Source organism: Xiphias gladius, chromosome 4 (genome assembly GCF_016859285.1).
Source record: "Xiphias gladius isolate SHS-SW01 ecotype Sanya breed wild chromosome 4, ASM1685928v1, whole genome shotgun sequence".
NCBI classification, from domain to species: domain Eukaryota; kingdom Metazoa; phylum Chordata; class Actinopteri; order Istiophoriformes; family Xiphiidae; genus Xiphias; species Xiphias gladius.
The window spans coordinates 1,948,948-1,976,078 of NC_053403.1; the positions used below are offsets into that span (position 1 = coordinate 1,948,948).

Genomic DNA, 27,131 nt, shown 5'->3' on the forward strand with positions numbered 1-27,131 from the left:
TTACGGCTTCCCCCAGACTTAGTTGTGGAAAATGGCTAAAAACACACAAAAAAGAGGCGGGGGGGGGGTTATCTGTACTACAAAATCAAAAGAGTCTCAGTGGAATATGACAAATAAAACCAAATATCTCGCTTGTGACGTTTGAAACGAATCACCTGAGGTTCACCTTCACTTCAGAACGTGTCATATAATGAATACTTATTCTAGAAGCACCGACAAGTAGGCTGCCTGCTGAATGACAACACACGCTTTACCTAATGCCGTCCCAAGTACATCAGCTAGATCGCATGATCGAAAACACGTACGTACAGCTCGCTGTTTTTCTAAGTGCTCTATGAAGTGCACTGTTGTTTGCTGGATGCTTTCACTCCGAGCACCCTCCAGGTGCGGTGAGTGCTTTTATTTTGAGCACGAGTGGGCATAAGGAGGGAGAGTGAACCCCGAACCCTGGCGAGCAGATGTAACGCTGAACTCAACCCATTCCACTCTGCTCATGGCCACAAATAACATAAATCAGAGACGTGCTGGAGGAAACATGCAGCTCTATTAACAGCCTAATATAGAAAAAGTTGAGTCATTTTTATTTCATTAATCTTGATCCACGAGTTTTTTTTTAAATGGAGTAAATGAAGGTTGCACCTCCCACAGCGACTGCTGTTACTTGGTTTATTGTATGTGGTTTTTCCAGTTTTCACCAATGTCCTGACTGGTTTCAAATGACAGTGTTTCTTTCCGTGTTTTTATGTCTCTCAGCATCTAAAGGTTATTGAGTTTTCGTTCAGCAACAGCAAAACCGCGTCGTCTTTTAAATGAGCGCAGTTCGGAAAATCCTCATAAACAGGTTCCTAGAATAAAAAAGCATGAGCCGCTGGTTACGGGCCAGTGTCCTTGAAATTGCATTAGAGGAAAAACATCAGAAACATTTGGCCTGATACGAGAACAATTTGTACGAACAGATTTATTCTTAAGCAGCAGCCACGAGAGATTTAAGAGAATTCGTCACATTCACCAGTTTTCCTGAGTTTTATCTTAGACCTGACCACAGTTTCGCAACGAGTTTGCTTGAATTTAAGAGTTTGCTGAATCCGACACTTGTGCAAGCAAAACCTCACAGAAAAAAGCAAGAGAGGTTCAGGAGAAGAATAAAACACTGTTCCTGCAGGAGGTCCACTGTGTTTGTGCTGCAATTTTGATAAATTACAATTTTCACCTGTTTGGTTTTTAGCTTGAATATATATATAAATAATATATATATAAATAATATATATATATAAATAATATATATATATATATAAAAAAGTCAATTTCTGTTTTTTTTTCTTAAAAGTAAAATAAAAACAAATAAACAGAAATAATGAGCCATATAAATAGGGCTTGAACCAGCAATTATTTTCATTATCAATGAAGCTTTAGCAAAAATGCCCTTTAGTTTTACAGACCCACTTTAAAAGTCTTGTTTTGACTATGCTATGTTATGCTATGCTACGCTATACTGTACATTTCCAATTACATAAAACAGAAAAAACAGAAAATCTGAAACAAGCAAACATTTTGGCATTTTGCTTGAAAAAGGACTCAAACGATGAATCGATTTAACAAAAGTAGTCACTGATTAATCTAATGTCGATCAACTAATCAGTTAATCGACTTATCGTTTGGCCCATTCTGTCCAGAATGACTCTTTCCTGGTGCCTTGGTGTGAGGCATAAGGCGGGGTTGCTGGCTACTACCGTCGCAGCAGTGATGCCAGACTGTCACTCTGCATCTGACCAAACACGACGCGTTTATTGTTTTTGAAATGTCTGGCGACTGTTCGTTAAAAGCAAAATGGCAGAAATGAACCCATTGCACAGTGCGTCAGCAGCTGGCTGTGATATTCGATGCTCCTCATCTACGTTAGCTTTCAGTGTGATGGTTTCAACACAGTTATTCTCGTTTTACCTCGCTTCCAGTACTAGATGGGTGGGGTTCACCGTAGATAGCGCCCATTTCTGTTGACAGTGACACTAAATCCAATTTTAACTCTTTTCAAATGTTGCCTAAATCTTGTGAAATGAGGTGTATTGTTCTCCGTAGTTTGGATCTGATCAGATTGTGGCCTATACTGACCCTACGTTGATCTTGTTTCCCGTTCAGAGAGCGGCGTCGGGCTGGACTCGGGAACGAAAACAGTGGCTGTCGGCTCCGTGCGTTTGGCGGAGCTGCTGAAGACGTCAACACACACCAAAGGTTCAGGGTTTGAACTCGGCAGGCGTCGATCCAAGAGGTCGGTGTTTTTACACTCTGGAGTGAGAATCTGCCCACAAGAGAACATCAGTGAAGTGCTCGCTAGCCACCAGGCTTACTACCAGCTCAGAGGTACACACCTTTGTCTATTTGATTCTATATATTTGTAACCTTATTTAACAAACATCAGCCATGGAGACATTCATACCTGTTACCCGCCTAGCATAACCACACGTCTTGCCTTGCTTAAGGGCACATCAGCCGTACTTTTTGACACAGCAGACAGTGACTCTCATCTTCTTATGTTTCCTTGCTTATCGTAGCTTTTCACAAGCTGTTGATGGTTTCTGACAGGTGATCTCTTGGTCATAAACTCACCCTCCTGCATCCCAACATCCCCTACTTAGGTTTGCAGTGATAACCTTTGTTGTCAGAAATTAAAACCGTGAAGAAAAAACAGGCAAACAAGGTGACGTATGACGTGATTTTTTTTTTTTTTCTCATTTCCTGCATTGCAAAGGTTTGCGCAGCTGACTCAGATATCGGAGCATTTCTTTTAATGCCAAAACAGTGACTGTTTGCAAAACAGACTGTAAAACAAAACACACTGTTACAGAAACTCCTGGAAATCGGTGGCTCGCTGGAAGGTAGCAAATAAAACGGGAGTTGCACAAATTCAACAGCTGTCAACACCTGGGCGCAGCGGTAGCTCAGCTGGTTAAGCGCATATCATCGATCAAGGCTGAGGCCTTACTGCAATGGCCCGGGGTCCGGTTCCGGCGCTGGCAGCTTCACTGCATGTCATCCTCTCTCAAAATGCTGGTCTTTTTGTTGTTTCCTGTAAACCAGAGATTTAATGTGGTGCGGTAGAAGAAAACTTTTCACTGAAATCTGTGCATTTACTCACATTAGGGGACTGAGAACAAGTCAGAAGTGTGTTGTGAGGGTCGCCCCTGTGGCTTAGGGGTTAAGATGCCCACCGTGTACCACACTGTCCCTTGTTTTCTATCATCTATACACTGTAGCCTTGGTGTTCATCTTCGGTTCTCACCCTCCACCCTAGTCCACATCGGAGTCATCATCGTGGCCGAGGTGAACGACGGGAACAGTAAAGAGTCTTCTTTTCGCTCACATGCAACAAAGAGCTAGTGGCCCCTTTTAAACTAACTATGATCCTGTATCGGACACACTGCCCGTCTGTCAAACTCTCCACCCATTTTTAATCTCAGAAAGGCGGATGAAGGCCAAACCTTCTTTCTCTTTTGCTAAGAAGCTTGAAACAGAACATATCATCTTTGCTGGTAGATCTCGGACCGTCGCTGACCAGATGTATGAAAAGAGAAGAAGCTAGAACATGAAGACGAGGACAATTTCCTCTCATCATCAAAGGCCTTGGTTTCCTTGTTTCCATATTGTCGACGAGGGAATTTCAGCTTGGACCCGGTGTGCGATAGCTCCAAGTGACCAAATAAAAATCATGGGTCCACATCACATTCTGTTTACGATTCTGTCCGCCATCCTGAATAAAACTTTTTGGGTAAGAATGTGACATATCTGAAAGTAGAGAACCCCAAAGGCAGGGCAACCCGCAGAGGGAGGGAAAGGTGCTGGACCAGGCCTGATGTCAGTATGTAGCCGGTACGCGATCCACACCTGAACCATCTGACCCGCCAGTCTGGCCACTCAGCAGTGTCGAATCATTCACCTCCTCCAACCACCAGTTCCACAGAGAAAGCTGACAGGCTGAGCAGTTTGTGCGGTGTAGACTCAAAGTCTTTACTTTCTTTTTGAGCACAGAAACAAAAGCACAGGGCTTGCGTCTGTACATTAAAAGGTGTCTACACTGCATATGTATGTATACTGTTCATCAGAGCATCGACAGGGCTTGAAGAGTTCAGTTCCCCCACGAAAGGCCTTAGAAGGTTTTAAAGTCTTAAATCTAAGATCTTGAATCTTTTCCTTTGCCCGGCGTCGACGGTAACGTTAGTTATGACAGTTTTTCGTATTTGTGTTATACGTCTATAACAATAACTGGTTTTAACAGTGCGTCGTGCACGCAGGAGGGTTAGTTATTGTGTTTTATTATTTTTTATTTTTATCAATGCCAGCCACTGTAGCTGGGGAGCTCATAAATCTATAATGGATAAGTGTCAAATTGAGGAGAAAAGGTAACTTAGTTTGACTTATTTTACTAACTAAATGATATTTTATTGTTTATTATAACCATCAATTTTCTGCCCCTTTAGGTCACATTAATTAACAAATGATGTTTGAAGAATTATTGTAACATACAGCTGGGAAATACTGATAGAAATGGCTTATAAATGTTAATAAATTCATGAACTTAATACTTAATTGTAGGTCTTATCGTCCCTACTGATTTTCCATCATTCTTTGACAGATATGACTGTGAAATGAGTATTATATGTGGAATCTAAAAAGGTCTTTAAAAAGTCTTAAATTTAATTTGGTGAACCCTGGAGAAAAATACTCTGTGTGTGTGTGTGTGTGTGTGTGTGTGTGTGTGTGTGTGTGTGTGTGTGTGTGTGTGGCTGCAGGGCATGTTGCTGGCTCTGCTTAACTTGCAGGCTTCTTGTTGTTCTTTTTATTTCCAACAACCAGGCGTCCAAACCTGTGGCGCTATGATATTTGCCGTGCACAGTGTTTGGGTTGCGGTGCTGCTTTACATCGTATTTAAGATTTTGGATAGAAGCTCTGAAACTTTGTTTCTGTACATTTGTGTTTTGTCATTAATATACTGAATAAAATGTATGTTTTTATGTTCTTTCCATCTACAGTCTTGTCTTCTTTAAATCTTTCTATGTTTAGATTTATCCTTTCTAATATGAACTTCACTGTTATCTATATTTATGGTGATCGACTGATTAAAAGTAATTTGTAAAGTAAAAGAGGTTAAATAATAGAATTGCGTCATGTATTTACTTTAAGCAAAGAGTTTAAGCATTTGAAAACCGTTACTGAGAGTTTGTTGTGTCATTCTGTATTCTCTGAAATCATGATGCCGTGGTCAGAGTCCCACAGATGTTTCCTAAAGACGTCTTCAACCACACACTTTTGAAAAGAGCCACCTGGGACTCTGTCATATGCGCGAAATACATTTGGGACAACTTTTGATAAACTGTTAATAAAGTTATGGAGATATCCAGCTAGAAAACCAACAAGTTTAACAATTGACTCTCGAGGAAGTTATGTGCAGAAACACCAACCTGCAATAAGAGACAAAGAATACAGAAAAAACCGAGCCTGCGACAGATTCCCACTGCGGTTTGCAGTGTAGAGCAGATTGTTCCCGTGTAGGAGAGGTTTCTATGAGCAGTGTGTTTAGTGCTCAAAGTCTAAAAGCCTGTGTCGTGTGTGTGTGTGTGTGTTTGGTCAGTCTGTCAGGAGGCTGTGTGGGAGGCCTTCAGGATCTTCTTCGACAGGATCCCCGGGACGGCGGAGTACCAGAGATGGGTTCACACGTGTCAACACGAGTCGCTCTGCATCTCCGACATCGCCAAAAACTTCAGCGGCTCCGAGGAGCACGTAGGCATGATTCACCGGGTAAGAGAACCACGGCGGGCGTAGAGAGCATCCTCCCTGCCGCCCAAAACGGTCAGCGCTGTTTCTGCAGACACACAGTTCATCGAGAACCTTTACCGGAGATGCCAGATAAACGGCCCTCCTGTAAATTACCTTCAGTACAACAGTGCATACGACGTTGTTCATCTGTTTTCCGCACAGTTTCTGCCCCCGTGAACTGAAGCGTGATTCGTGGTTATCATGGTTATATTAAAGCTGGAATTGGGCTTCTCCAGGCTGCACAGAGGCGAACGTACACGGGTTCAGGGACCGCGTCAAACTGAAGCAGCGTCACGTTTAACACACCACGGTGTAAAGACAACGCAGGAGAAATCGGGAGACGGAAATCAGTTTCCCTTTACACCCAGTCAGTGAAAAGAATCTGTGAAACAGATGTAAGTGACAGCACTGGATGTATCAGTGTGCTGTAAGATCCTTAGAGAGGAATTCTTTTTCTTTTCCCTGCTGGAGGATCACTTACAGCAGTTCTCCGCCCAAATGTACGTCAGAACTCTCAAAGTCAAAACAGAGAAACCTCCCGACAGGATGTCGGGTCAACCAGTCATGAAGGAAAGATTGTTTGGGAGGCTAAACCCCTTTGTTAAGGTCATAAGAAGAGCACAAGTCTTCAACATGTCATGGTGACATTAAACCAATTCCATTTTTAAATTTTCTTCAAATGTAAATATTAAAGTAAAAGTTGAAGTTTTCATCAAACTTCTAACTTGGTCAAATCTAATGTATAGAAATGTCATGGATGCCGTGCATCAGTGACTATGACTCTATTTTAATCCTATTTTGATCCTGCAGATAGTTTTTACCACCATGTCTCATGGGCAAACGACTCCGCCCATCATAAGAATAAAGCTCATTCACATTATTAGACTGGCGCATGCCTTCTTGAGCTTTCGGACGACTTACAGGTCGTAACCAATGGGAATCTCACCTCTCACTTTGTCCGGTCCAACAATTTCAGAATGACGCACAAGCGGCTAATTTTACAGTATTGTGTCATTAGCTCAGTCGCTGAGGTTTGATTCGGCCGAGTTTAACTCTGCGCCTGAGGTGCCTCTGTGTCCGAGAAAAGTCAAAGTAAGTCTTAAAGGATTAAAGAAAAAATGTTCAAAAAAGGTAAATCTTCTCCATAATTTGTCTTCTCCGCCGGCCGGTTCTGAAAATTTGAAACGTGTGTGTTTGTATTTACCAGCCACGGTTTGTAATTTGGCTCCCGGCCGGGACACTTACATTGGGATGAGGATTTTCTGACCCGCGGGCATCAGACTTGTGACCTCTAAACTCACAAACCATCCCAATGCTGCACAGGGACTGTTCTTTTAGTTTGCTGTTGACCAGCATTTGTGTTATGACCCCACCAGTAAACATGCAAACGTGCTGCTCCGAACACATTCATCACCACTGCATCTGTGCTGCCTGCAGCATAAAAAGGAAAAACAGAACAGTTTTAATACTGAGAATGAATGTGCTGCGCGTTGTCCGCATGCCGTCCCAAACAACTTGGGCGAACCGACCCTTTAAAGAAACACTGGGTGTGAAAGTTTTCTTTTCTCATTAACGTTCACACCCAGTGTTGAAATTACACTGTGGAGATTTAATGGGTTTTATGGCCCGAAGGGTTGCGAAACTCCCTCCAGACCTCAGAGGTGGCGGCAGCCAGATGTATTTTTCAAGCGCAACGCACAACGGGTAATTTATACAAACTCAAGTCCTGCATGTAAAGAAAAAAAAACAAGATAAGTGAACGGATCAGCTCGTCGGGCGTTCAGTCAGTCACCAATCCAAAGCAAATCGCCCCCATCGAGAGCAGCAGCAGTCACTAACACGTGACGTCGTTATCGCAAACAAGATAATCATGTGGCTAATTACTGCCCAAGTGTTCAAATGTGTGGAGGGACAGTGTGTGTTTGTCTCTGACAACGGTTTGTGTGACACGTCTTGTTTTGTGATTTGTTCACAGAGGATGAGACAAATGAGGGACAGGAGGCCTCCATCACGGTAAGGGCCGACAGACAATCACGTTCTCACTCTGTGTCTCTGACCACGTGCAAACAGATAATGTGACCATGGTGCAAGTTAGACAGAGGCCATTAAAGAGGCTGTGAGGGTCGCTCTTCTCTCTCAGTCGACACAGTCAGGGTTGGTCCAGGGGCACTTGTTCTGAGCGCACAGCGATTTTTAACTGCAGCGGAGGAGGCGACGGCCTTCCTCATGTCAGTCAATCAGTCAATCAGTCAGTCAGTCAAGATGTAATTGGAATACCACCTTTCACAAAGCTTAGTGTAGTTTGAAATGCTTCAATGGGGATTGACAGTAGAAATCAAAACTGGAAAACGACTCAGTAGGCACATGTAGATATACATACAAAGAAACATTAAAAACAGACCTAGTGCACAAGATAAACATTTCATGAAAGAAAAATTTAGGTTTCTTTGGTAGAAATTGACCTCTTCTACCTTAAGCCTGAAAATCTTGAATTAATGACAACGCAGATGCTACCGTTAGCAGTGCGACTAACGATCATTTTCACTATCGATTGAACCAAAAAATGATTTTCTCAATTATCTGAGGAGTGGTTTTTGTCTATGATACGTCAGAAAATAGTGACGAATGGCTGGTTTGTCTGAACGTCCGTCCAGAACCCAAGGATATTCAGTTTAGCGTCGTGTGTGACAAAGAAAAACATCGAATCCTCACACTGGAGAAGCTGGAACCAACAAATGTTTGACATTTTAGCTTCAGTAAAAATGGTTCAAACGATTATTCGATTATCGAAAGCGTTTTCGGGCAATTATCTGCCGATGGACTAATCGATCAATGGACCAATCGCTGCAGCTGTAAATATTCTGGAAGAATAATGTCGAGAGCCTCTGAAGCCGTTCTGGAAGATTGTGGTGGAACAACACAGCTAACACACCATGATGTTTCCCTCCGCACTTTATAGTTTACTAGACTACTATAAAAAGACACTACGGGTGGATATAGAAGATACTGACTTACTTTAACATAACGCACTAGAAGGTACCGGAGGACATTTTACTCCCATGTAATATAATGTAATGTGAAGCAAAGCAGTATTTAATGCAAATTTCTATGTGGCTGACATGGGTGTTAATCAGTCAGGTGAAGGATGGACAACTTCACAAATGTGTCATTCACCAGTTATTTAATATTTACAAGATGGTATAATTGTGCGTTAGGTACAGTCTCCTACTAAACCAGTATTTAAGAAAGAAAAAGCTCCATTTCTCCAGATAAATACATTTCACATTAGGGCAGGTGTCATTTCAATAAAGGATGCGAACGGCTTAATAAGGTTATTGTGATATGTGTTCGTAATCATGTAATCATTTGCTCCTCTAGTCCCTTAAAATCTCGTTTTTTTAGTCCACTCTTGTCCACTTGTCCTGTCGTGGCTCTTTTTCTGACCAAAGTGATTTCACAAATGGAAACATGGCTCCGCGGAGTTAATGGGACAGAGAAGTTTGTTTGTTGTTTTTTCAGGCTCACAGCTTCATTACAGGGCTCTGCTCTTTGCTCTGTAATCACTTCAATAAAAAAGTAAAAGGCTTTTTAATAACCAGCAAAGAGACAGAGCGGTTTTCTACGGAAATGAGCAGAGCCAGTTCAAACTTACCCTCGTGTATTCTGAAAACAATCGTCCAATCAGGGTCTGGCCGGCGTCAACTGATAGTTTTACCTCTTCCACTTAAAGACATTTAAAACTGTAAAATGAACAAATGAGGAGAAACACGCGAATGTCGTCAGGGTGAGAAGAGACTCGGCAAGTCGGCGTTTCAGCGCAGACGACCTTCTTCAGGGGTCAAAGATAAGAGAAGTTACGATGAGTCAAGATGGTTCCCTCAAGCGAGGCTCTCGATACAAGAGGTGCCAGGCAGGTGACGCAAGATACGTTCAATGTGATTAAAGACCTTTCTAACTTGATTAAAGGCGGGATGTGAACACTTTTTCGGCTGAAAAGGAGTCATCTCAGCTCTGACTTGATTAGAACATGAGATGGTGTTGTACCTACCGAGGGGGACACAGAAAGGCAGCTGTTCGCCCATCCGATCCTGCATTCAGACACGGACACTCCCTTTCTTTGTCGAGTCATCGGTGAAAATATTGGTGTTACTTGCTGTTTTCATCCAAGATGGCGAACAACGCGTGTCTGGATGTGATGGAGACTCGGTTAGCAAGCTGCGGTACAGCTCCGCCGTCAGAATCGGCTGACTGTTGAGGCGAGCTCACTGTGGCTTTGTCTGGCGCGGTGACTGCGGCGTTTGCTCCGGGTGAACGTCGGCCGAATGGGGTTTGACAGAAAGCACTCGGCGAGCGTTTTGCCCCTCAGAGCACTGGAGCCGGTCGTGTCTGATGAGCATCAAAACACTCGCGCCTATCGGGTTTTTTTTCCTTTTTTGAAAAATCTAGTCAACACCAGAGTTTTCCTGTCTGTGTGTTTGAGCTCGGTGTAGCACAGCAGATTTATTTGAGCTAAAACAGGCAGCGTTTGGATCCTCTGCCGGGTCTTCATCAACAAAAAGCAACATGACGTGTGCAGTATGTCATAAACATGTCGGGGGGGGAGGTAGAGTTCGGCACAGAAATGACGACGTCCTGCTAATGTCATGGTGACCCCTTCAAAAGAAACATTTCAGAGAAACCCTTGAGATTCACTGACAAAAGCACAGTTAAAATAGGATTTTCACGAATTGATACATGCAGAGTATTGAAATACATTGAAGGAGGTTTTAAAAATCCACTCCTAGACCCTTGTTCTAAACACAGGGCCCTGCGTCACATTCAGAGTAACGCGGATGTGTTTGATGTGGGCTGAAATGGCTGTGTTGTTTTTCTCCTCCGCAGGGGATCGGTGACTCCGGCACCGACACAGAGGGTCCCTGAGATCGCAGGTAGAAAACTGTTGTAACACCGATACTGTAATTGTGTCATTATAATGTTATCAGTGAATTCTCATTATCTGCTGCTGTGCTGGTATGTGTTGTAGCCAGCTGTTGCCCTTTTACCACCAGCTGTGAAATGTAGAGCGATTTTTGCGTTTACTGTACGTCAGGTACTATATGACTGTAATATTACTGCATGTAGAGCGGCGTCTTGTCCCCGCGCTGTGTTTATCAATGTATCCTGAGCCTTTGCGCATCCTGACAGATATGAGATTACACTCTGCAGCTGGTGCCACAGTCAGATGGTAGATACCGCTGTTCGTTTACTCTTGTGATTAATTTGGTTCTGATGTTGCTTCAGGTGCAGAGGCTCAGACCGTCGCCACGTCAGCGGCGCCGGCGATCGTCACCGGCACCACCGTCCTCCTCAGCCCTGCGAGCGCCTCTCCAAGTGCCGCCGTGGATCCAACCCGGCCCGAGGAAGAGGCCGAAGAGGTACCGGCGTACACCCCCGTTTATCCGCAGCAACAAGTCAGAGGAGCTCGAGGAGGTTTTTTGACAGGACACAGTGGCTCCTGTGAGGCCTGGAGGGCATGTTCTCCTGAAATTATACTTAATTATACTCAGTTTATTTGAGGGAAAGGCAGTAATTTATGCATTATGTCCCTCTTCTCTATCCATACTGGGGCATGCGGAGTTTAATGACGTTTTAAGATTTTCATCCATTCAGCTTTTTTACAGGATTTTCTCGGCTTCCCAAGAAGAGAGATCCCCATAAGAAACCTGCTGTATTTCAGACTGGAACCTCAGTGTTTAGACAGAAACACACAGTTCAAATTGCGATTATTAAAAGAATCCATACAGTTTCTTTAAGTAACTTTTGTAAAAAACCAACCTTGAAAAAAAAAAAAAAAAAGGGCAAGTAAACAAGAAAAGCTGCCCGGCTACAGCGAGAGAAATGTAGTTAGACTTCCACAGCTCCACTTTAGAGTGTCGGAGAGACTGGTCATGGGAACTTTGACTCACAGGATGGAGTCTCGGCAGTTTGCCCTCTAGTTCACTAACAAGTTCCTAACAGTGAGGACAGCTTACCTGCTGCAGGTAACAAGCATTTATTTACCGGTCGCGCAGCCGGTGTCGTTCTCGCTGTAGAGTTCAGTCCAGGCTCCTCGTGGCTTTGTTTGTCCCAGCCGTAGGTGGTTGCTGCAGGGCATCGTGTCATCGTCCTAACCCAGAAAGCTACCGCTGTCTCCTGTCAATGTATGACTGGGGAGTTGATTTGGGTTCAATTTTACTAATTTTAGTTCAGCTCAAAAAAAGGTAAAAAGCCTTACCGGAGGTTTGACATTGAATTCCTCTAAAGATGTGCCAGATGTAGGTTTGGTGAAAATGCTGTCATTTTGTCAAACAGGACTGAAATTGCTGTCTGTCCTCAGAAATTACGGGAATAATTTGAGTTTTTGCTGTCAGTCATTTTATAAGAGCAGGTTGTTGCTCATTTCACCCAGCACATCTGCCCCGTGAGCCCGACTGAAAACTGAATGTTGAATATGAAAACTGGAATATGTAGGATTCACAGTCTGACGGACGATTCTCTGCTTTTGTGCTATGGGATGGACTCAGGACACATTTCAGGACATTTTAGCACATTGTTGTGTGTATTGCTGTCGAAAGTGGAAAGTACATTTGCTTCACTACTGTGCTTTTGTGCAGTTTGTGCTATGCGATATTTTACTGGAGTCATTTAATTGCAGGAGACGCTTTTTCTCCTACTTCCTGGCTTTTTTTCTTCTTTGGTTTCCTACATGACACATGTGGCTCTACTGGCAAAGGAAAATTACAAGTGAAAGCATCAAAATAATTTGCCTTGAATCTCAAAAACGGGCCAGTGTTTTGTTTTGTTTTTCAGTAGGGGACATGATTGGCTCGTATTTGACAGATCATGCTTTGACCTATGGTTTATGGCGCGTTGATACACAAATGTTTGCCTTTGGAGTTTTGCTTTTTTTTTCATCTGATCAGAAAACATGAAAACAACAACAAAAGAATATTCAGTGTTTTTACCAAACAGTGAAACTGAACATTTTCTCTTGTTTACTTTTCACTTTGATACTCTCATTTAATTGCTGACATACTTTCACCTAAAGCAACTATAATCAATACTTATATTAACAGGAACAAAAGGACAATATGAGAACAGTGTGAAAGTGTGACAGGTGTCTGTGGTGGTGATGAACGTACAGAGAATCACCAGCTGAACCTGCAGATCCGCTCGGTTTCAGGGATCTTCACAGTGAGTTTCAGCTCGTTGTTTATCGGTCCGGACCACAGCTTTACTGCTCTGGTCCACTGTCACCGCTCTCGTAGCGTCGTCTTTCGGGCCACAGCAGGCAGATGTTTTTCAGAGAAACAGCTGTAAAAAGCCACTGTACACAGACACAGTCAGAGACCAGCTGGTGAACACGGCGGAGCTTTTAGCAGCTAAAGAGCCGGATGTTTCCCCTCGGGAGCTGGTGGAGACCAAAACCAGAGCTGAAAGAGAGGGAGTGCTGGACTTAGATTCATCAGGTGGACTCAGACACCAGATCCATGAATCATCATGTTTCTCTGTCACTGCTGGATGTGGAAATAGGAAACTGTTGAACAAGTTCACCTTCTCAACTCAAAAGGTGATGATATGTTAATGTTGTTTGCTGCTTGTTTCCTGTGCCACCAAGTAGACAAAACATCAGTTGCCTTTGACCAAAGAATGTCCAAAGGCAAACAGGCTAAATCTGGGATGCTCGGGTCTAAGGCCAACAAAGCAAATGTATTTTCATATAAAACTCCAGATCAGAAAAATAAGATGATGTTCGCAGCAATGGGGAGCACACCAGAAATGTTACCTTGTTGTTTCTAGTGCTGCCTCGATACCGACTCCTGTTTTTTTTTTCCTGAAGGACTTGGAGCTTCCTAACCTGGTACCTGAGAGTCCGGTGGAGCAGATAGTGGAGTTCAGTATCGACCTGGTGGATCATGGTTATAGAGAGCTGCTGGATGACCCAGACTCCCCTCAGTACATCGACCTGGCTCACCACCTGCAGGACCAGGTCGGACTTCTGCTTCCTGCTTTTCTAGCAGCTCTAGAAAAGCAGCTCTGTTATTGGATAGTTTTTTTTTTTTTTTTTTTAACCAAAATGCTTCTCTTAGTCTATGTAAACAGGCTTGTACTAGGGGCTGGACGAAAAAAATCTTTTGTCTTAACTTGTTTATTTTTTCATTCTGCCGAAAGCAAAAGACTGAAATATAATATGTCACTGTTAGACATATTTAAAACCTGTGGGTTATCCTTTACAGATACAGGCTGACAGTACCAGATGCTTCAGCTAAGCAGAGCAGGTACCTGTAGCCAGAGGCACCGCAGCAGTCCCACAATCTGCAGTGGTGGACTCAGGATAACTAATGTGACCAGCCAGCATCTACGCTACTTTTCCTTTACGTACTCTTTACTTTACGACAACTTCATATTCACATTGTAGACATTTTGCATCTTGCAAAAACGAAGAAATCGTATTAATCAAATTGGCTCAGTTTGTTGCCCAAGAAGTAATATTCTCTAACACAGTTGTTCACCTTTGATGCAACCAGCAGAATTTCATGTCCAAGACTTGAACTGCTCCGACTGTTAGCTGCCTAAAATCGTCGGTCAGAAAGTGATCTACCGTCGTCCTCATCCTCTTTCTCCCTGCTACCGTGACCCCTGCCACAACCTGCCCGAGTCTTCCTGTCCTGATGGCTCTCGCTCATGCTGACAGGGAAAGGGCAAAGGATCCCCCACGGCCCCGCTCCTTACGCAAGCACATTTCCTTAGCACATTTCTTTTGTCCAGCTCCGAGGCATCAGGTCCGTTTAGAGTTGCACGCGATTCGCAGCAGGATGTTTCCTGATGGAGCCTTTAAAGACGATTATGTCATAAGAGTGTCCAGGTGCTTAACTCGCCCAAAGATAGATATCAATGAAGGCTTCCCATTCATGCAATCCCTTTTTATACTGACACACTGGCCGTCTGCCAACTTATTAACAAACTGGCTCGACGGCTCAGAGTTAATTGCATCGGCCTCTGCAAAGGCGGATGAGAGGCATCTTGACTGATATTTAAGGCATTAAAAAGTGGTGTTTCTTTTACAGATGCAGCATGTGTTTGACAAACTTCCAGGATTTAAGGCCATCCATGTGCTGAGAATCAGGTAAGTTCTGAGTGGGAAATGTACATCTGAATTTAATACCCACCGTGGCCACCGCGGCGACGAGACATTCCACTGAGCCTTGATAATTTCATTAAATTCTGAATGTACAGATCGTGCGGCATGGAAAGCCATTTGAACAGATAAGAGGCTGGTTGCCATTGGTATGTGTCAGTCAGTCGTTTTGTGCCCGAACTAGACAGAATAGAAAACCAGAGATTTTTTTTTCTTCCCCTGCCAACATCAGAATAGCCTTTTTTTTTTTTTTTTTTTTCAAAAACAGCTTAGAAAATGAAATGACTGCATTGTCCCCAATAAAGAAGGGACTTAAATTGAGTCACAACAGGAAAAAAAAAAAAAATGGGGAAATAAGTGTGGAGAAATTTGTGCATAGTTCCTCAAGAGCAATTCGTATTTTGAACAGTTTCGTGAGCAAAGTCGCTGTATTTTTCCTAATGAAAGACCCAAACAAGATGTGGGTTTAAGCTTGGGAGAAACTGGCATCGAAATGAACCCGCAGTGTTTCTCTAAAATAAAACTGAAAAATTACTGAAAGTTTTTCAAAGAAATTGAGGGTTTAAATTGAGAAAACAGCCAGACACCAAAGACCAACAATAGTGAAGAAACAAACAACAAATTTAAAACAAATTAGAAAAACAGAATTTCTGTCTGTTTCCTACTGAAAAGTCCACACAATAATACTTTCAGGGTTTCAGGTTAAATGGAAGAAAAAACTGTGAAAACTGGCTTCAAATTTGTGATGGACGTGATCAAAGTTTTCCCTGCCACAGGTCATTTGCTGAGGAAACATTGCAGCAATGGCCTGTTTGCTGGTGTCAGTCACTCCTGACATGGACAGACCATCGTGTTTCTCAGAAATGTCTCAAAACCAATAAATATAGACTGATGGATAAAGGAAGAGTTCACTTACAAAATGTTTTCTGGCCAAGTAAGCGCCATGAACAGGTTATATTCAGAGACATTTGTTTACTTAATGTCAGTTTTAGGATGAATTTATCTGCTTTTGAAAAGAGTTCTTTGATTTTCAGTGGTGAAAACTTAAAGGCCCCGATTATTTCATTACTCTAAATCAATTGTATACTATTATCTGCACAGTACTGTCAACTAAAATTGATCTGATATACCCGGTACAATCGAACTAACCTGGTTCTCCGGATTGTTGCCCGCAACCTCGATTCTTTTCCGTGATTCAAACACGTCTTGTCTGCTCATCGATGGCTGTTTACCTGGTTGGAAGATCAATCGGAGCTTTGTAGGAACGGGGACATAATCCTCCGCTGCCAAAAACATGACCAATGGTCACAAAAATGGTAGCAAGCGTGGGTGAGATTGATGCAGATGATTGTTTTAAGTCAACTTACTGAAGTAATGACTCCCAAATGGACATGTCTTCGATCAAAATGATCAAAATGCTGTGGTAGTGGTTGCTCCCAGCATTAGTGTCTGGTGAAAATGATGATGACGGTCTGATTATCAAGCTAATTTGGAACCTTTTAGAGTCTTTTAAAGGTCAGGTCAGGACCTAAGACTATCTGTTATTGTTACAAGTTTACTTAAGTGAGCCCAGTAATTTTATGCTTGTTGTTTTTTGGCATTTTTGGAGCTGTTTGGTTTAGTTTGCACTGCTCTAATTGTGCTTTTGAAGATCAAAGTTATGCTTGTTTTGTATGTGACTCGGTTTTTAACATAATGTTGGATATAAATCTTCTCATTTTTTTGGATTTAATGGGACTTATTGCATTTGATTTTTTTTTTTTTTCCCAATTGATCTCCATCAGATCCACACAGTCCTGATGAAGCAGATTAACGGAGCCTTTGATGTTTAAACTCAGTTTGCAACTGAGGATGCTTTTTTTTCTAACTTTGATTGTTGCCCATTTTTTCATACTAAATGCTGTAGAGGAATACTGGAGATTTGAAGCGCTTTCATATGCTTGGATCAAAATGTTGCCTTATTTTATGTGTGGAATTCGAAGCCTCACTTTGATTTTATCTCTTGTGGCTCTTCCTCACCCTGTTGGCATCGTTGTTCCTGTTACAGTGTTATTTCCACCTCTTACGCTTTCTTTTCTTGTCCCCTATGCTAGCGAGACGCCGGACACTGATGGGTAAATGATAGAGAGATGAAACATTCCCCGTAGTGTCTGCCTCCCCTTGTGTGTTTGTGCGGTTTCCTGCCAGTATACAGCTGAGCATTTATTTGGATCCCAGTCAGATGGACAAAGGGGGGTTATTTTACCCTAAACTGCCAAGACAGTTCAATACAAAGTGGAAATGGGCGCAAGGACCAGAGATCTGCTGAGACGAGAAGATATATGTGAAGCCCCTTCTTGTTAAAGGTTGAAACGAGTCGTATGGTGCTGAGTTGGTTTTTTTTTTTCTTGTTTTTTTCCCCCCCAAAGTTCATTAGAGCACTCGGCCTTTCCTCTCATTATCAGAGAAGGCAGGTGAGGAGTGAAACAGGAAGACTTGTGGATAAAGTAATTGTCACGCTGCCCCCCCTCCTTTATTTTGCCTTCCCCTGTGGTGTCTGGTGCTGTCACAGCCAGTAACATGGAGGCGAGGCCTCAGCGGGAGCTCGTCCTCTAATCTTATGAAGGATTCACGTCTCCTCCTGCTTTGTCTTCCAGACTCCAGCACTCACACAAAAACGAAAACTACCTCGGGGCTGCAACCTGTGTCATTATTTACTTCATTCGTGTTAAGGAGAAATCCTGACAGAAATCAAGAATATGTTTCTAGTGACAACATAGTTCATCATTTGCACATATTGCCAAAGGAATAAGTGATTCATTTATTTTTTTGTTCATCATACAGTTGCTCTGTTTTTTACTGCGTTGAAAAAGTGATAAATGCAAAGCTGTTTGATAATGAGACAGGATTAGATGTGTACAGAAGTTAAAAAACACTGATTTAAAGCTGCACTAATCAATATTTTTATAGCAACAACAGATCAAATGACTACTGATGACGAACCTCCAGAAAAATATCACCTCACTCTGCAGTTTCCCTCGGCAGTTTAGTGTCTTTCAACGCGTCGTTTTAATTTTATGGCCGAAAAGATTTACAGATTTGATTTAGTCTCAGCACTCTCATCAACCTTGTTTTCAGAGAAAAAGCCTCTGTCCACTACTTTCTCGGCAGCAAACTGCAGACAGACAGTCAGAGACCAGCTGGTGAACATGGTGGAGCATTTAGCAGCTGAATAGACAGATGTTTCCCTTAGGAGCTGGTGGAGACCAAATCTAGAGCTAAAAGAGAGGGAGTACTGGACTTAGATTCTGCTCTCTAGTTGCCAAAAACCAGTTAAGCTGTGAATGTACGGTGGATTTATCAGAGATTGTTTTTATGAAAAACAGCTGCCTGCTGCTGCTGCTGGAAACACCGAGACTGAACCAAAACAGTAAATGTAGCTAACGGAGGCTAAAAAGGCTGTTGATCAGTGTGAGCGACCTCCTTCAAAATTGAGTCACTGTAAATATAAACAACTATTGATTAGTAGAGCCTTAAACTGACATCATCTAGGAAAAGTAGGAAGTCGAGAAGGTTTGGAAGCCAGGCAAAGAAGTAGGGAAAACATACTCCAAAGAATGGATTAAATGCCAGGTGACGTGATCGGCATCAGGTGGGGCACGTTCAGAAGCAAGGAGAGGGTGTAGACGCACACTACCAGTCACCTCTCAAAATGACTTACATGAAGCAAATGCACACTGAAGCAGATATTCAAAACATCAGGAAATAGCCCATTAAGCAAACCTAAAATGGATAAGAGGACTTGTATCAGGCACAGAGCCACCACTGCAACCTAATGAAGAAGTGCTTTTGTTTGGCAGACATCAGTTCACACAAAGACAAGGAAATTCACATCATTGCCATTCTAGTCATTCACATCATAGTAAATCAGCTTATTCTCTGTGCTGTGCAGAATATTGATAAAGTTCGATGCACTCGCTTTTTTCTTTTTTTTCCCCCCCTCCTTTTTTGAAATACAGGTACAGATATTTGTGCCTGGCATTTTAAAATTGCCACTGCTTACTGCAGCACCATACGTCTTCAGATTTACCTTGTCGGTCACCGACTGTGCGTTAAACTCAGGTCCTCTCTCTGCAGCTCATGCTGAGAGTCAGAATCCTTTTCATCCAAAAGTACGTTAACATTTTCAGGACTCGTAAAATTGAAGGATTGAGCTTTTTTAAATTATAAATCACAGAATTTAAGGAACAATAGGTGAGGTTTTTACTGCATAGGGTTGATATGGATTAGTTGATCACTACAGTTATGTTAAGAATCTGAGCCATCAACGCTGAATCAGAGATCATATCTCCTTTTCAGGCCTGGAGGAATCTCCGTGCACTACTCTCTCGTCTTTGAGATTAATTCACCTAAAACCAACTCTGAGAATTTGGAGACGGAGACCGGCACACTGGAGTCCTCAGCTGATTCCGGCCTTAGGGAAATGGTGACCAAGGCTTTACGTGAAGAGGCCTCGCTGCCCATTGATCTGGACTCGCTTAACTTTGAACCAGGTAGTTGCAACATCACAGATATGAGTGTCTCTTCCTGTGTTGTAGTTTCCTATTTTAACTTTTAAAAGAATGTAAATGTGAAATACCGTATATCAAATGGGTCTGCTGCATATGAGAACTCTCCGAAATGCGGCAACTTTCCAGTACATTAAGCTGGTGGGAGAATTTGAATAATTTATGGTATTGGATTCAACTCGTGTATCTCAAGTATAAAAATGCATTTTGCTATTTTTTTTGTTTGACAGAGGCAATCCTTCTACCAGCACTGACCTCCACCTCCTCAGTAGAAATAGTGAATGAGGTAAGATGTTTTGTAATTGCTACTGGAACTAGATCCAGAGGAGGAGGATATTCAAAGAAGCCCCTCCTTTTCCACGAAAAAGTTCAATAAACCAGTCACACATCTAGCACATTTACCTCATCTGTCAGTACATCTATGAACATGCAAATATGTTTTGTTTCAAAAGTTTAACTAAGGCAAAATGAGGAGACAGAGTATGTGCACTGGAGCCTTCAGGTTTTTCAATGTGTAGGTCTTAAGCTGAGTAATAAGGTGAGACCGGCATGCGACATGCTCTATCATGAGACCCCCAGTTTGGTTTAGTTAAAACTCCTCAACATCGGGGAAAAAACAAACAAACAATGACCTGAATAATGCTAACAGACGACAAAAGCTGCAGATTCGGTGTTGATTCTCGTCCGAAGTGACATTTTCACATTACATGGCGTGATTTCATTTATTGTTACAAAAAGAAAATATCACAAAGTGCACTTTTTTTACAGGTCCTGTATTTTACTAATCATTTCTTGTGTATGGGGAAGGAGAATGTAATTAGATCATTTTGTCGAGTTTGTAAGTAGATTTTTGTAGGAATTTTTTTGAAAGATCTTCTAAAATGTGTAGTTTTTTTAATATTGGAAATTTTATTCTCCGGATTTGATGCATTTATCCTTGCCTGTACTTTTTTGAATGATTAGCCAACCTGTTGTGCATTGACTAAAAGACTGTTGGTTATTGGAACTAATTAATAGGAAGTGTACCAGTTATACATTGTCTCAATTTTTCTTATAAATAGTACCAAATTACATAATGCTTCCTTGAAACCTTCCAGAGAATTTATAGTTTAAAACTGGTTCCTTTCAAGGAAACCGGAAGGAAACTGGGGGACCAGTAAAATGAAATTTTACTGATATTAACTTTGAAAAAAGTTTTTAAAATTACACAATTTAAAGTTTTAGAATACTTTAACATCAGATGTCTTTTTTTTTTCAGCTTTTTCATGTGGTAATATTGTATATTCATCTCTCCACAGTCCAGTGAGCCTGACTCACACAATGAATTTGAAGTTTTCACTGACGATCCAGAGGTTGGTAAACCTCAGCTGGCTCTCCTCACCCCCATGGAGAAGGAAAATGCCCTCGTGACCCTGCTGGATCCCACGGCTGTCCCAGATGAAGAGACGACGGCAGTGATTGGTGGGATGGCAGAGAGCATCGATCATCCCCCGCACTCAGAGGATATTACTGATGAATCAGAGGCAATTTATGAGAGTGAGCCCGAGCCATCAAGCGACAAAGAGGAAGAAGAAGAATTGCTGATCATTACACATGAGATTGAAACCATTCATCACAACGAAACTGGTGAACTTGTGAGAGACTACATCCCGACCCCTCCTGTGATTCTTGAGCTGGAGACAGATGCTCCATATATCAGTTTGTCTCCTAACCTGATATCCGAGGAAGACCTGATGCGTGTTGATAAAGACAGCGAGAATCCTAGTATGGATGCCGTTCAGCTTATCCCCACTACACAGCGTTCATTAACCACAGCTTCTGCTGGAGAGGAACCTTCTGACTTGGGACTAGCATTCACAACACTCGCAACCTTCACAGGCCAGCTGCCCTCCGAGCCAACAGAGAATCTTCAAGAAGATGAAGAAGTAAATGCTCTTCCAGATCTGGAGGAGGTTGATTTGGGTTCCCATGAAACTTATGACTCTGGTGAGGTTTCAGAAACAGAGGCACAGAATGTTTCTGAGTTGGAAACTGAAATAGAACTGGTAGAACCAGAGGGAGAGTTAGTGCTAATAGCTGATGAAGAAGTGCTCACAGTTATGCAGCCGACACCTGAACCAGCTGAAGTTTTAGAACCAGAAAAAGAGAAATTAGAAGTGCCAGAATCAGACATAGAAGTAGCTGCGTCAGAGCCACAGGAAGAGTCTCTGGTAGAAATTGTAGAAAAAGTGACAGTTTCAGAGCCAAAAGAAATTGCAGTTGAGGTTCTGGGAATGGAAAAGGAGCTTGAAATATCAGAACCAGTTCAGGCTTTAGAGTCAGACGAATCCAAACCAGAGGCAGAACCAGAGAAAAGCGCAATTGAAGTTGAAGTTCTGCAACCAAAAGAAGAAATAGCTGAAGTTACAGAAGAAGGTATAGTGGTTGTGTCACAAGTTTCAGAGCTTGAGAAAGATGTGCCTGAGATTTCTGAAAAACCTCCGGAAACAAATGAGGAGTCAGAACTCGGTGCGGATATAGATGACCAGGTGTCAGAACCTGAAGAAGATGTGGTTGAAATTTCTGAGGAAACAGTTCCCGACGTTTCCGAGGAAACAGTTTCAGAGGAAACAGTACCTGAAGTTTCAGAGGAGACGCTGCCTGAGGTTTCCGAAGAGACGCTGCCTGAGGTTTCCGAGGAGACGCTGCCTGAGGTTTCCCAGGAGAGGCCGCCTGAGGTTTCCGAGGAAACAGTTCCTGACGTTTCAGAAGAAACAGTTCCTGATGTTTCCGAGCAAACAGTTCCTGACGTTTCCGAGGAAACAGTTTCAGACGAAACAGTACCTGAAGTTTCCGAGGAGAGGCCACCTGAGGTTTCCGAGGAGATGCTGCCTAAAGTTTCCGAGGAAACAGTTCCTGAGGTTTCCGAGGAAACAGTTCCTGACGTTTCCGAGGAAACAGTTTCAGAGGAAACAGTACCTGAAGTTTCCAAGGAGACGCTGCCTGACGTTTCCGAGGAGACGCTACCTGACGTTTCCAAGGAAACAGTTCCTGACGTTTCCGAGGAAACAGTTCCTGACGTTTCCAAGGAAACAGTTCCTGACGTTTCTGAGGAAGCAGTTTCAGATGAAACAGTACCTGAAGTTTCTGAGGTGACGCTGCCTGAAGTTTCAGAGTCAGAAGCAGAACTGTTTGAGGAAAAAGCAGTTGATGTTGTGAAACCAGTGGTAGTAGAAGAAGAGGTTGGTGAGGTTACAGCACCAGAGGAAGATCCTACAGAATCAGAGAAGGAAGTGGTTGAGATCTCAGAAGTGAATGAAGAAGTTGCTGAAGCTCCAGCACCAGGTGAAGGGGTAGTTGACTCATCGGAACCAGGGCCGGAACCAGAGTCAGCACCAGAATCAGAAAGCCATGGTACTGAAGTGACAGGTACAGGAGTTGGGGAAGTTGAGACTGCAGAACCAGAAGAGGAGAAAAAAGAGGTCTCAGAACCTAGTGAAAAAGTGGTAGAGGTAGTAGGGCTTGCTCCAGAACCAGAACAGGGGAAAGCTTCAGATGAAATAGCAGATGTACCCAAAATCCTACAACCAGAGGATAATGTAGTTGAGGATGTAAAGTTGGAGGAAGAAGTGGTTGCGTCTCCAGTACCAGATTATGAGCCAGTGGACATTTCAGAGCCACAGCTGCCTTCAGAAATTAAAGAGAAAGAACAAGAGGAAGTAGTTCAGAATCCAGAACCAGAAGAAGCAACAGAGCCAGAGGGAGGCACAGTTGATGTTTTACCGCCAGCAGAAGAGCTACCTGGGGTTTCAGAGCTAGAATCAAAAGACAAGGTACTAGTTGAAGTCCTGGAACCAGAAGGGGAGGGCATTGATGGCCCAGAACCAAATCCAGAGGAGGGAATGGTTGAGATATTAGAACCAGAACATAAGGAAGATGTCAATGAGCCACCAGCAGAATCAATAAAAATCCTTCACCCCTTTGATGGTTTGGAAGATCTTGACTTTGAGGATACTGTTCAGGTTGTTGAAGCTAACGACTTCCTTCAACCTGTTGGACCTGACTATCATCGCCCGTTAGAGGAAGATAATTTACCCAACATACCAATTGACATCCATCCTTCTTTAAAAGACGCTGGAGAACTTGATCATGAATATGCCGTCATCGATGATTTTTACACTGAGGAGAATGCTGACAGTGTAGACCTTCAGGTGGAGAGTGGCACCAGTGCTGTTAAAACAACAGACGTAACCAAGAGTGATTTACAGTTTGAAACAACCTCTGTTATTGCAGGTGAGCAAGCATCAGTCGCTGTGCAGAATGAAATACGAAGTGATTAAAGGCAGTGAATTATGTTCATGGAGTTGGGCATAGACATTACAGCAGATAATAAAAGATCCTCTGATGTATTGTTGTATTTTTAGGGCTACACGCCTGCTGAAACATGCTCTGCCTTGTTATTTATTTTAAAAGTGGCAAACACAAGCTGGATTTAAGGGTAATTTCAGATACTAAGGAACAACCGCTAGAGTATTATCTCATTGGAAAAGTGGGGATTCAAACTTGAAATTCAAAATCAGCAGTTTGAATGCACTACGTATAATTCACTCAGCCAGCAATTTTGTTGTAACTTGTGGAAATCCTTGACTTAATTCAGCCTTTTTGCCTACCATTTCAAAGGGGTGACTGCACCAGACATGAGAGACACAACAGAGGGCACTGAAGTCACAGACTTGAGGGAGGAGACACAAGAAAGTGTTTCATCCTCAGAGGGAGACATCAGTGTGACGGCAGCATCGGTTTCGGACTCCTTCCCTACACCTCCGGCAACTTCTGTCGATGTGTCTGAAGTGCCGTCACCCATCCCGACCGTAGACTCTGGACTCTTTGAGATAGCAGAGCAACCTGTGATCACCTCTGCTCCTGAGTCCTCAGAGGATGATAGCACAGAGCCGGAGGCAGGGGCAGAGTCAGAGCTAAGTGAGCCAGCCATCGTCATTATTGATGAAGACTTAGAGGAGGCGTTGCAGAAAGGAGGTGAAAGCCCAACCAGCCCACCGGCCGCTACTGAAGATGACGTTGACGAGGCGGTAAAAGACTTGGCCGTGGAGCTGGACCAGACAGATGTGGCAGCCACAGAAGCAAACGAGCTGCCGGATGAGGGGAGTGGCTTCGTGTCAGTGGAACACACCACTGTCAGTGTCACAGCACCGCCTCCAGTGAGATACCTGACCACACCCGCCATGACCACGGCCAGTCACGGCCGAGAGCTGGTGGTGTTCTTCAGCCTGCGAGTCACCAACATGGACTTCTCTCAGGACCTGTTCAACAAGACGTCGTCTGAGTACAGATCCCTGGAGAGCACCTTCATAGACGTGGTGAGTAGGAAAACCAAAAGCTTGAATACATATCAGTGTTTTTTGAGGTGTAGTTTCTGGCAGTTTCTGTTGAAACTAAGATAGTCTAAAAGTAAACGGCACTCAAAAACCAGTGCACAGCACTGCAATGTGAAATACACTGATGAGCTAAAACATTATGATCACCCCTTCCTAATATGCTGTTGGTCCTCTGCGTGCCACCAAAACATGGATCGTGGCATGGACTACACAAGACCTCTCAAGGTACCCTCTGTGATCTGGCACCAAGATGTTGGCAGCAGAGCCTTCCATGACCTGTAAGTTGCGAAGGTAGAGCCACCGTGGATCAGACTTGTTCCAGTGCTTGTTCCATCCAACCTGGTTCCATCCCTGTGAGAGTTGACTGTACAGCGTAACATCTAATGTATTCCACACCTTGAAGAGCACCGTCGTTACAATATATCAACGTTATTCACTCCATTTGTGAGTAGTCATAGTGTTTTGGCTCATCGTATGTCTCGGACATATCCTATTTTACGTGATCAGATGTCCACGCTAACTAAATCTTTTTTTTGCGAAACTAGTTTATACAAATTCAAGTGAAAAAAAAGGGTTAAAAGCCATGTAAACAGACAGAATTAATCTGAGAAGCATTTGAATGATTATTTCTTTTTTTATTATCTGTTTTACACGTTTTTTGGTTGTGGCAGAAGTCATTCCAAATTTCACTAAATTCTTAGCTAGCTCATCTCTGAGCTAAACAGCTGCCTGCTGCGGCAGAAAACGGCGCTATGAGAGCGGTGAGAGTGAACCGGAACAGCAACGTTGTTTCCAGACGGCGAGCCGAAACTCACTACGGAGCGCCGTAAAGCCGGCGGGAGCTGCAGATTCAGCCGGTGATTCTCTGCAGGTTCATCACTACCAGAGACTCCTGAACATTGTCGCAGTTTTCACATCATCATTTGATTCATTATCATAAAACTATAGATTATAGCCTCTTCAAGGAGAAAGTATAATCAAAACTAAGACCCAGGCTCTGAGGACAACATGCCTCTTTGCCTCTTCGATTCACAGTATTTCTAATATATTCTATATAGTTTTCCGTTTTGATGTTTTTGGATGAACAGAGGAAGCGAGAGAATTATTTCAAGCTCAGGCAGGTAAAACACAGCCTTTTGTTTTACAACAAAAAACAATGTCTCATCTTAATTAACGAGGCAGGGAGAACATGCCATGGGAACACAGTCATAAATAGGAGATGACACCGCTGTGCATCCGCTCTTTGTGAGAAAAAACACGAAGAGCGGACGTAGATGTTTCCGGCGTTAAACATAAAATCTATTTACCTGTTATGACTATGTGAAGATATTTAAAGATTTAAATCTAAAGATGGTATAACAGCTGTATTTTCAGATTATCAGCAACTATCGACATCCTTGGGTAGAATTTTTAGATCAAATAGCATCTGCAGAGAGGAGCTCAACTCTTCTCTCTGCCACTTTTATCAGCTCACACACATTCTGCCTTTTACTTAGCAGGTTCATTGTTGCCAGTTACTCGCATTTGAATGCAGCTCTGATTAGCTCGTCCCTGAGCAAGTTTTTTTTTAAATCCCTTCAATTAGCAGCCAGGCAGCAGTTTAACTCAGGCGCCCTTTTGGCTGCCTGCACTCAGCTGGTTTGAACCCCCCGGATCAGGGTGGCGCTGCTCCGGTTTCTCTGCGCGGCGAGAAGCTTTTTCCGTTTTTGCGTATGCGCAGTGAAGACTGTTTTCAAATTAGCTGATGAAAGCGTAAATTTTCTCTGTGCCCGCTGAAAATCTGATTTTTAAGAGGTGGGCCTGCCAGCATGGCTTGTGACATCAAAAATCGTTTGGAAGCCAATCCCGGTCCGATGCTGGGGACACACGAGTGTGATGTGGACGCTTGAAGCCTCCAGCGCAGAAACACTGAGAAGGAACTTTTTACAGTAAAGTAGGAGACATCTTGTGTCCAGCAATTAAACTTGAAATGAATCGCGTATTCCTATATTCTTGAATTTCTAAGGAGTATGTAGTTTCCTCTATTAAGTATTTTAATGTATTGTGGAGGGGATCCTTAAAGCACATTATTGTAGAACACAGCACACTTTTGTCTCAGTCTGCTGATTTAATTGGGAATATTTACTCTACTTTCCAGCGACTGGGAACTGATTGTGGTGCGAAGGTACATTTTTTTTCTGCTGTTTGCGTTTTAGCATTAAATGAGAAACGTTATTTCACATCAGGTTTATTCCTTTATATTAA

At 42.9% G+C, this 27,131-nt stretch overlaps 1 protein-coding gene and 1 long non-coding RNA gene across 2 annotated transcripts in view; both read left to right on the forward strand.

Annotated features, from left to right (window-relative positions):
* LOC120789292 overlaps positions 1-27,131 on the forward strand; it is a 44,787-nt gene that overhangs the window by 1,261 nt on the left and 16,395 nt on the right. The window contains exons 3-13 of the mRNA XM_040125916.1: positions 2,137-2,358; positions 5,624-5,790; positions 7,784-7,821; positions 10,690-10,736; positions 11,089-11,222; positions 13,667-13,816; positions 14,895-14,953; positions 19,304-19,497; positions 19,743-19,798; positions 20,811-23,784; positions 24,172-24,869. Of these exons, the coding sequence (XP_039981850.1) occupies positions 2,137-2,358; positions 5,624-5,790; positions 7,784-7,821; positions 10,690-10,736; positions 11,089-11,222; positions 13,667-13,816; positions 14,895-14,953; positions 19,304-19,497; positions 19,743-19,798; positions 20,811-23,784; positions 24,172-24,869 (4,739 nt within the window). The remainder of the gene's footprint in view (positions 1-2,136; positions 2,359-5,623; positions 5,791-7,783; positions 7,822-10,689; positions 10,737-11,088; positions 11,223-13,666; positions 13,817-14,894; positions 14,954-19,303; positions 19,498-19,742; positions 19,799-20,810; positions 23,785-24,171; positions 24,870-27,131) is intronic.
* Positions 7,756-11,149, forward strand: LOC120788775. Its single transcript, XR_005707299.1, has 3 exons — positions 7,756-7,821; positions 10,690-10,736; positions 11,089-11,149. It is a non-coding gene; the product is annotated as an uncharacterized LOC120788775 (long non-coding RNA).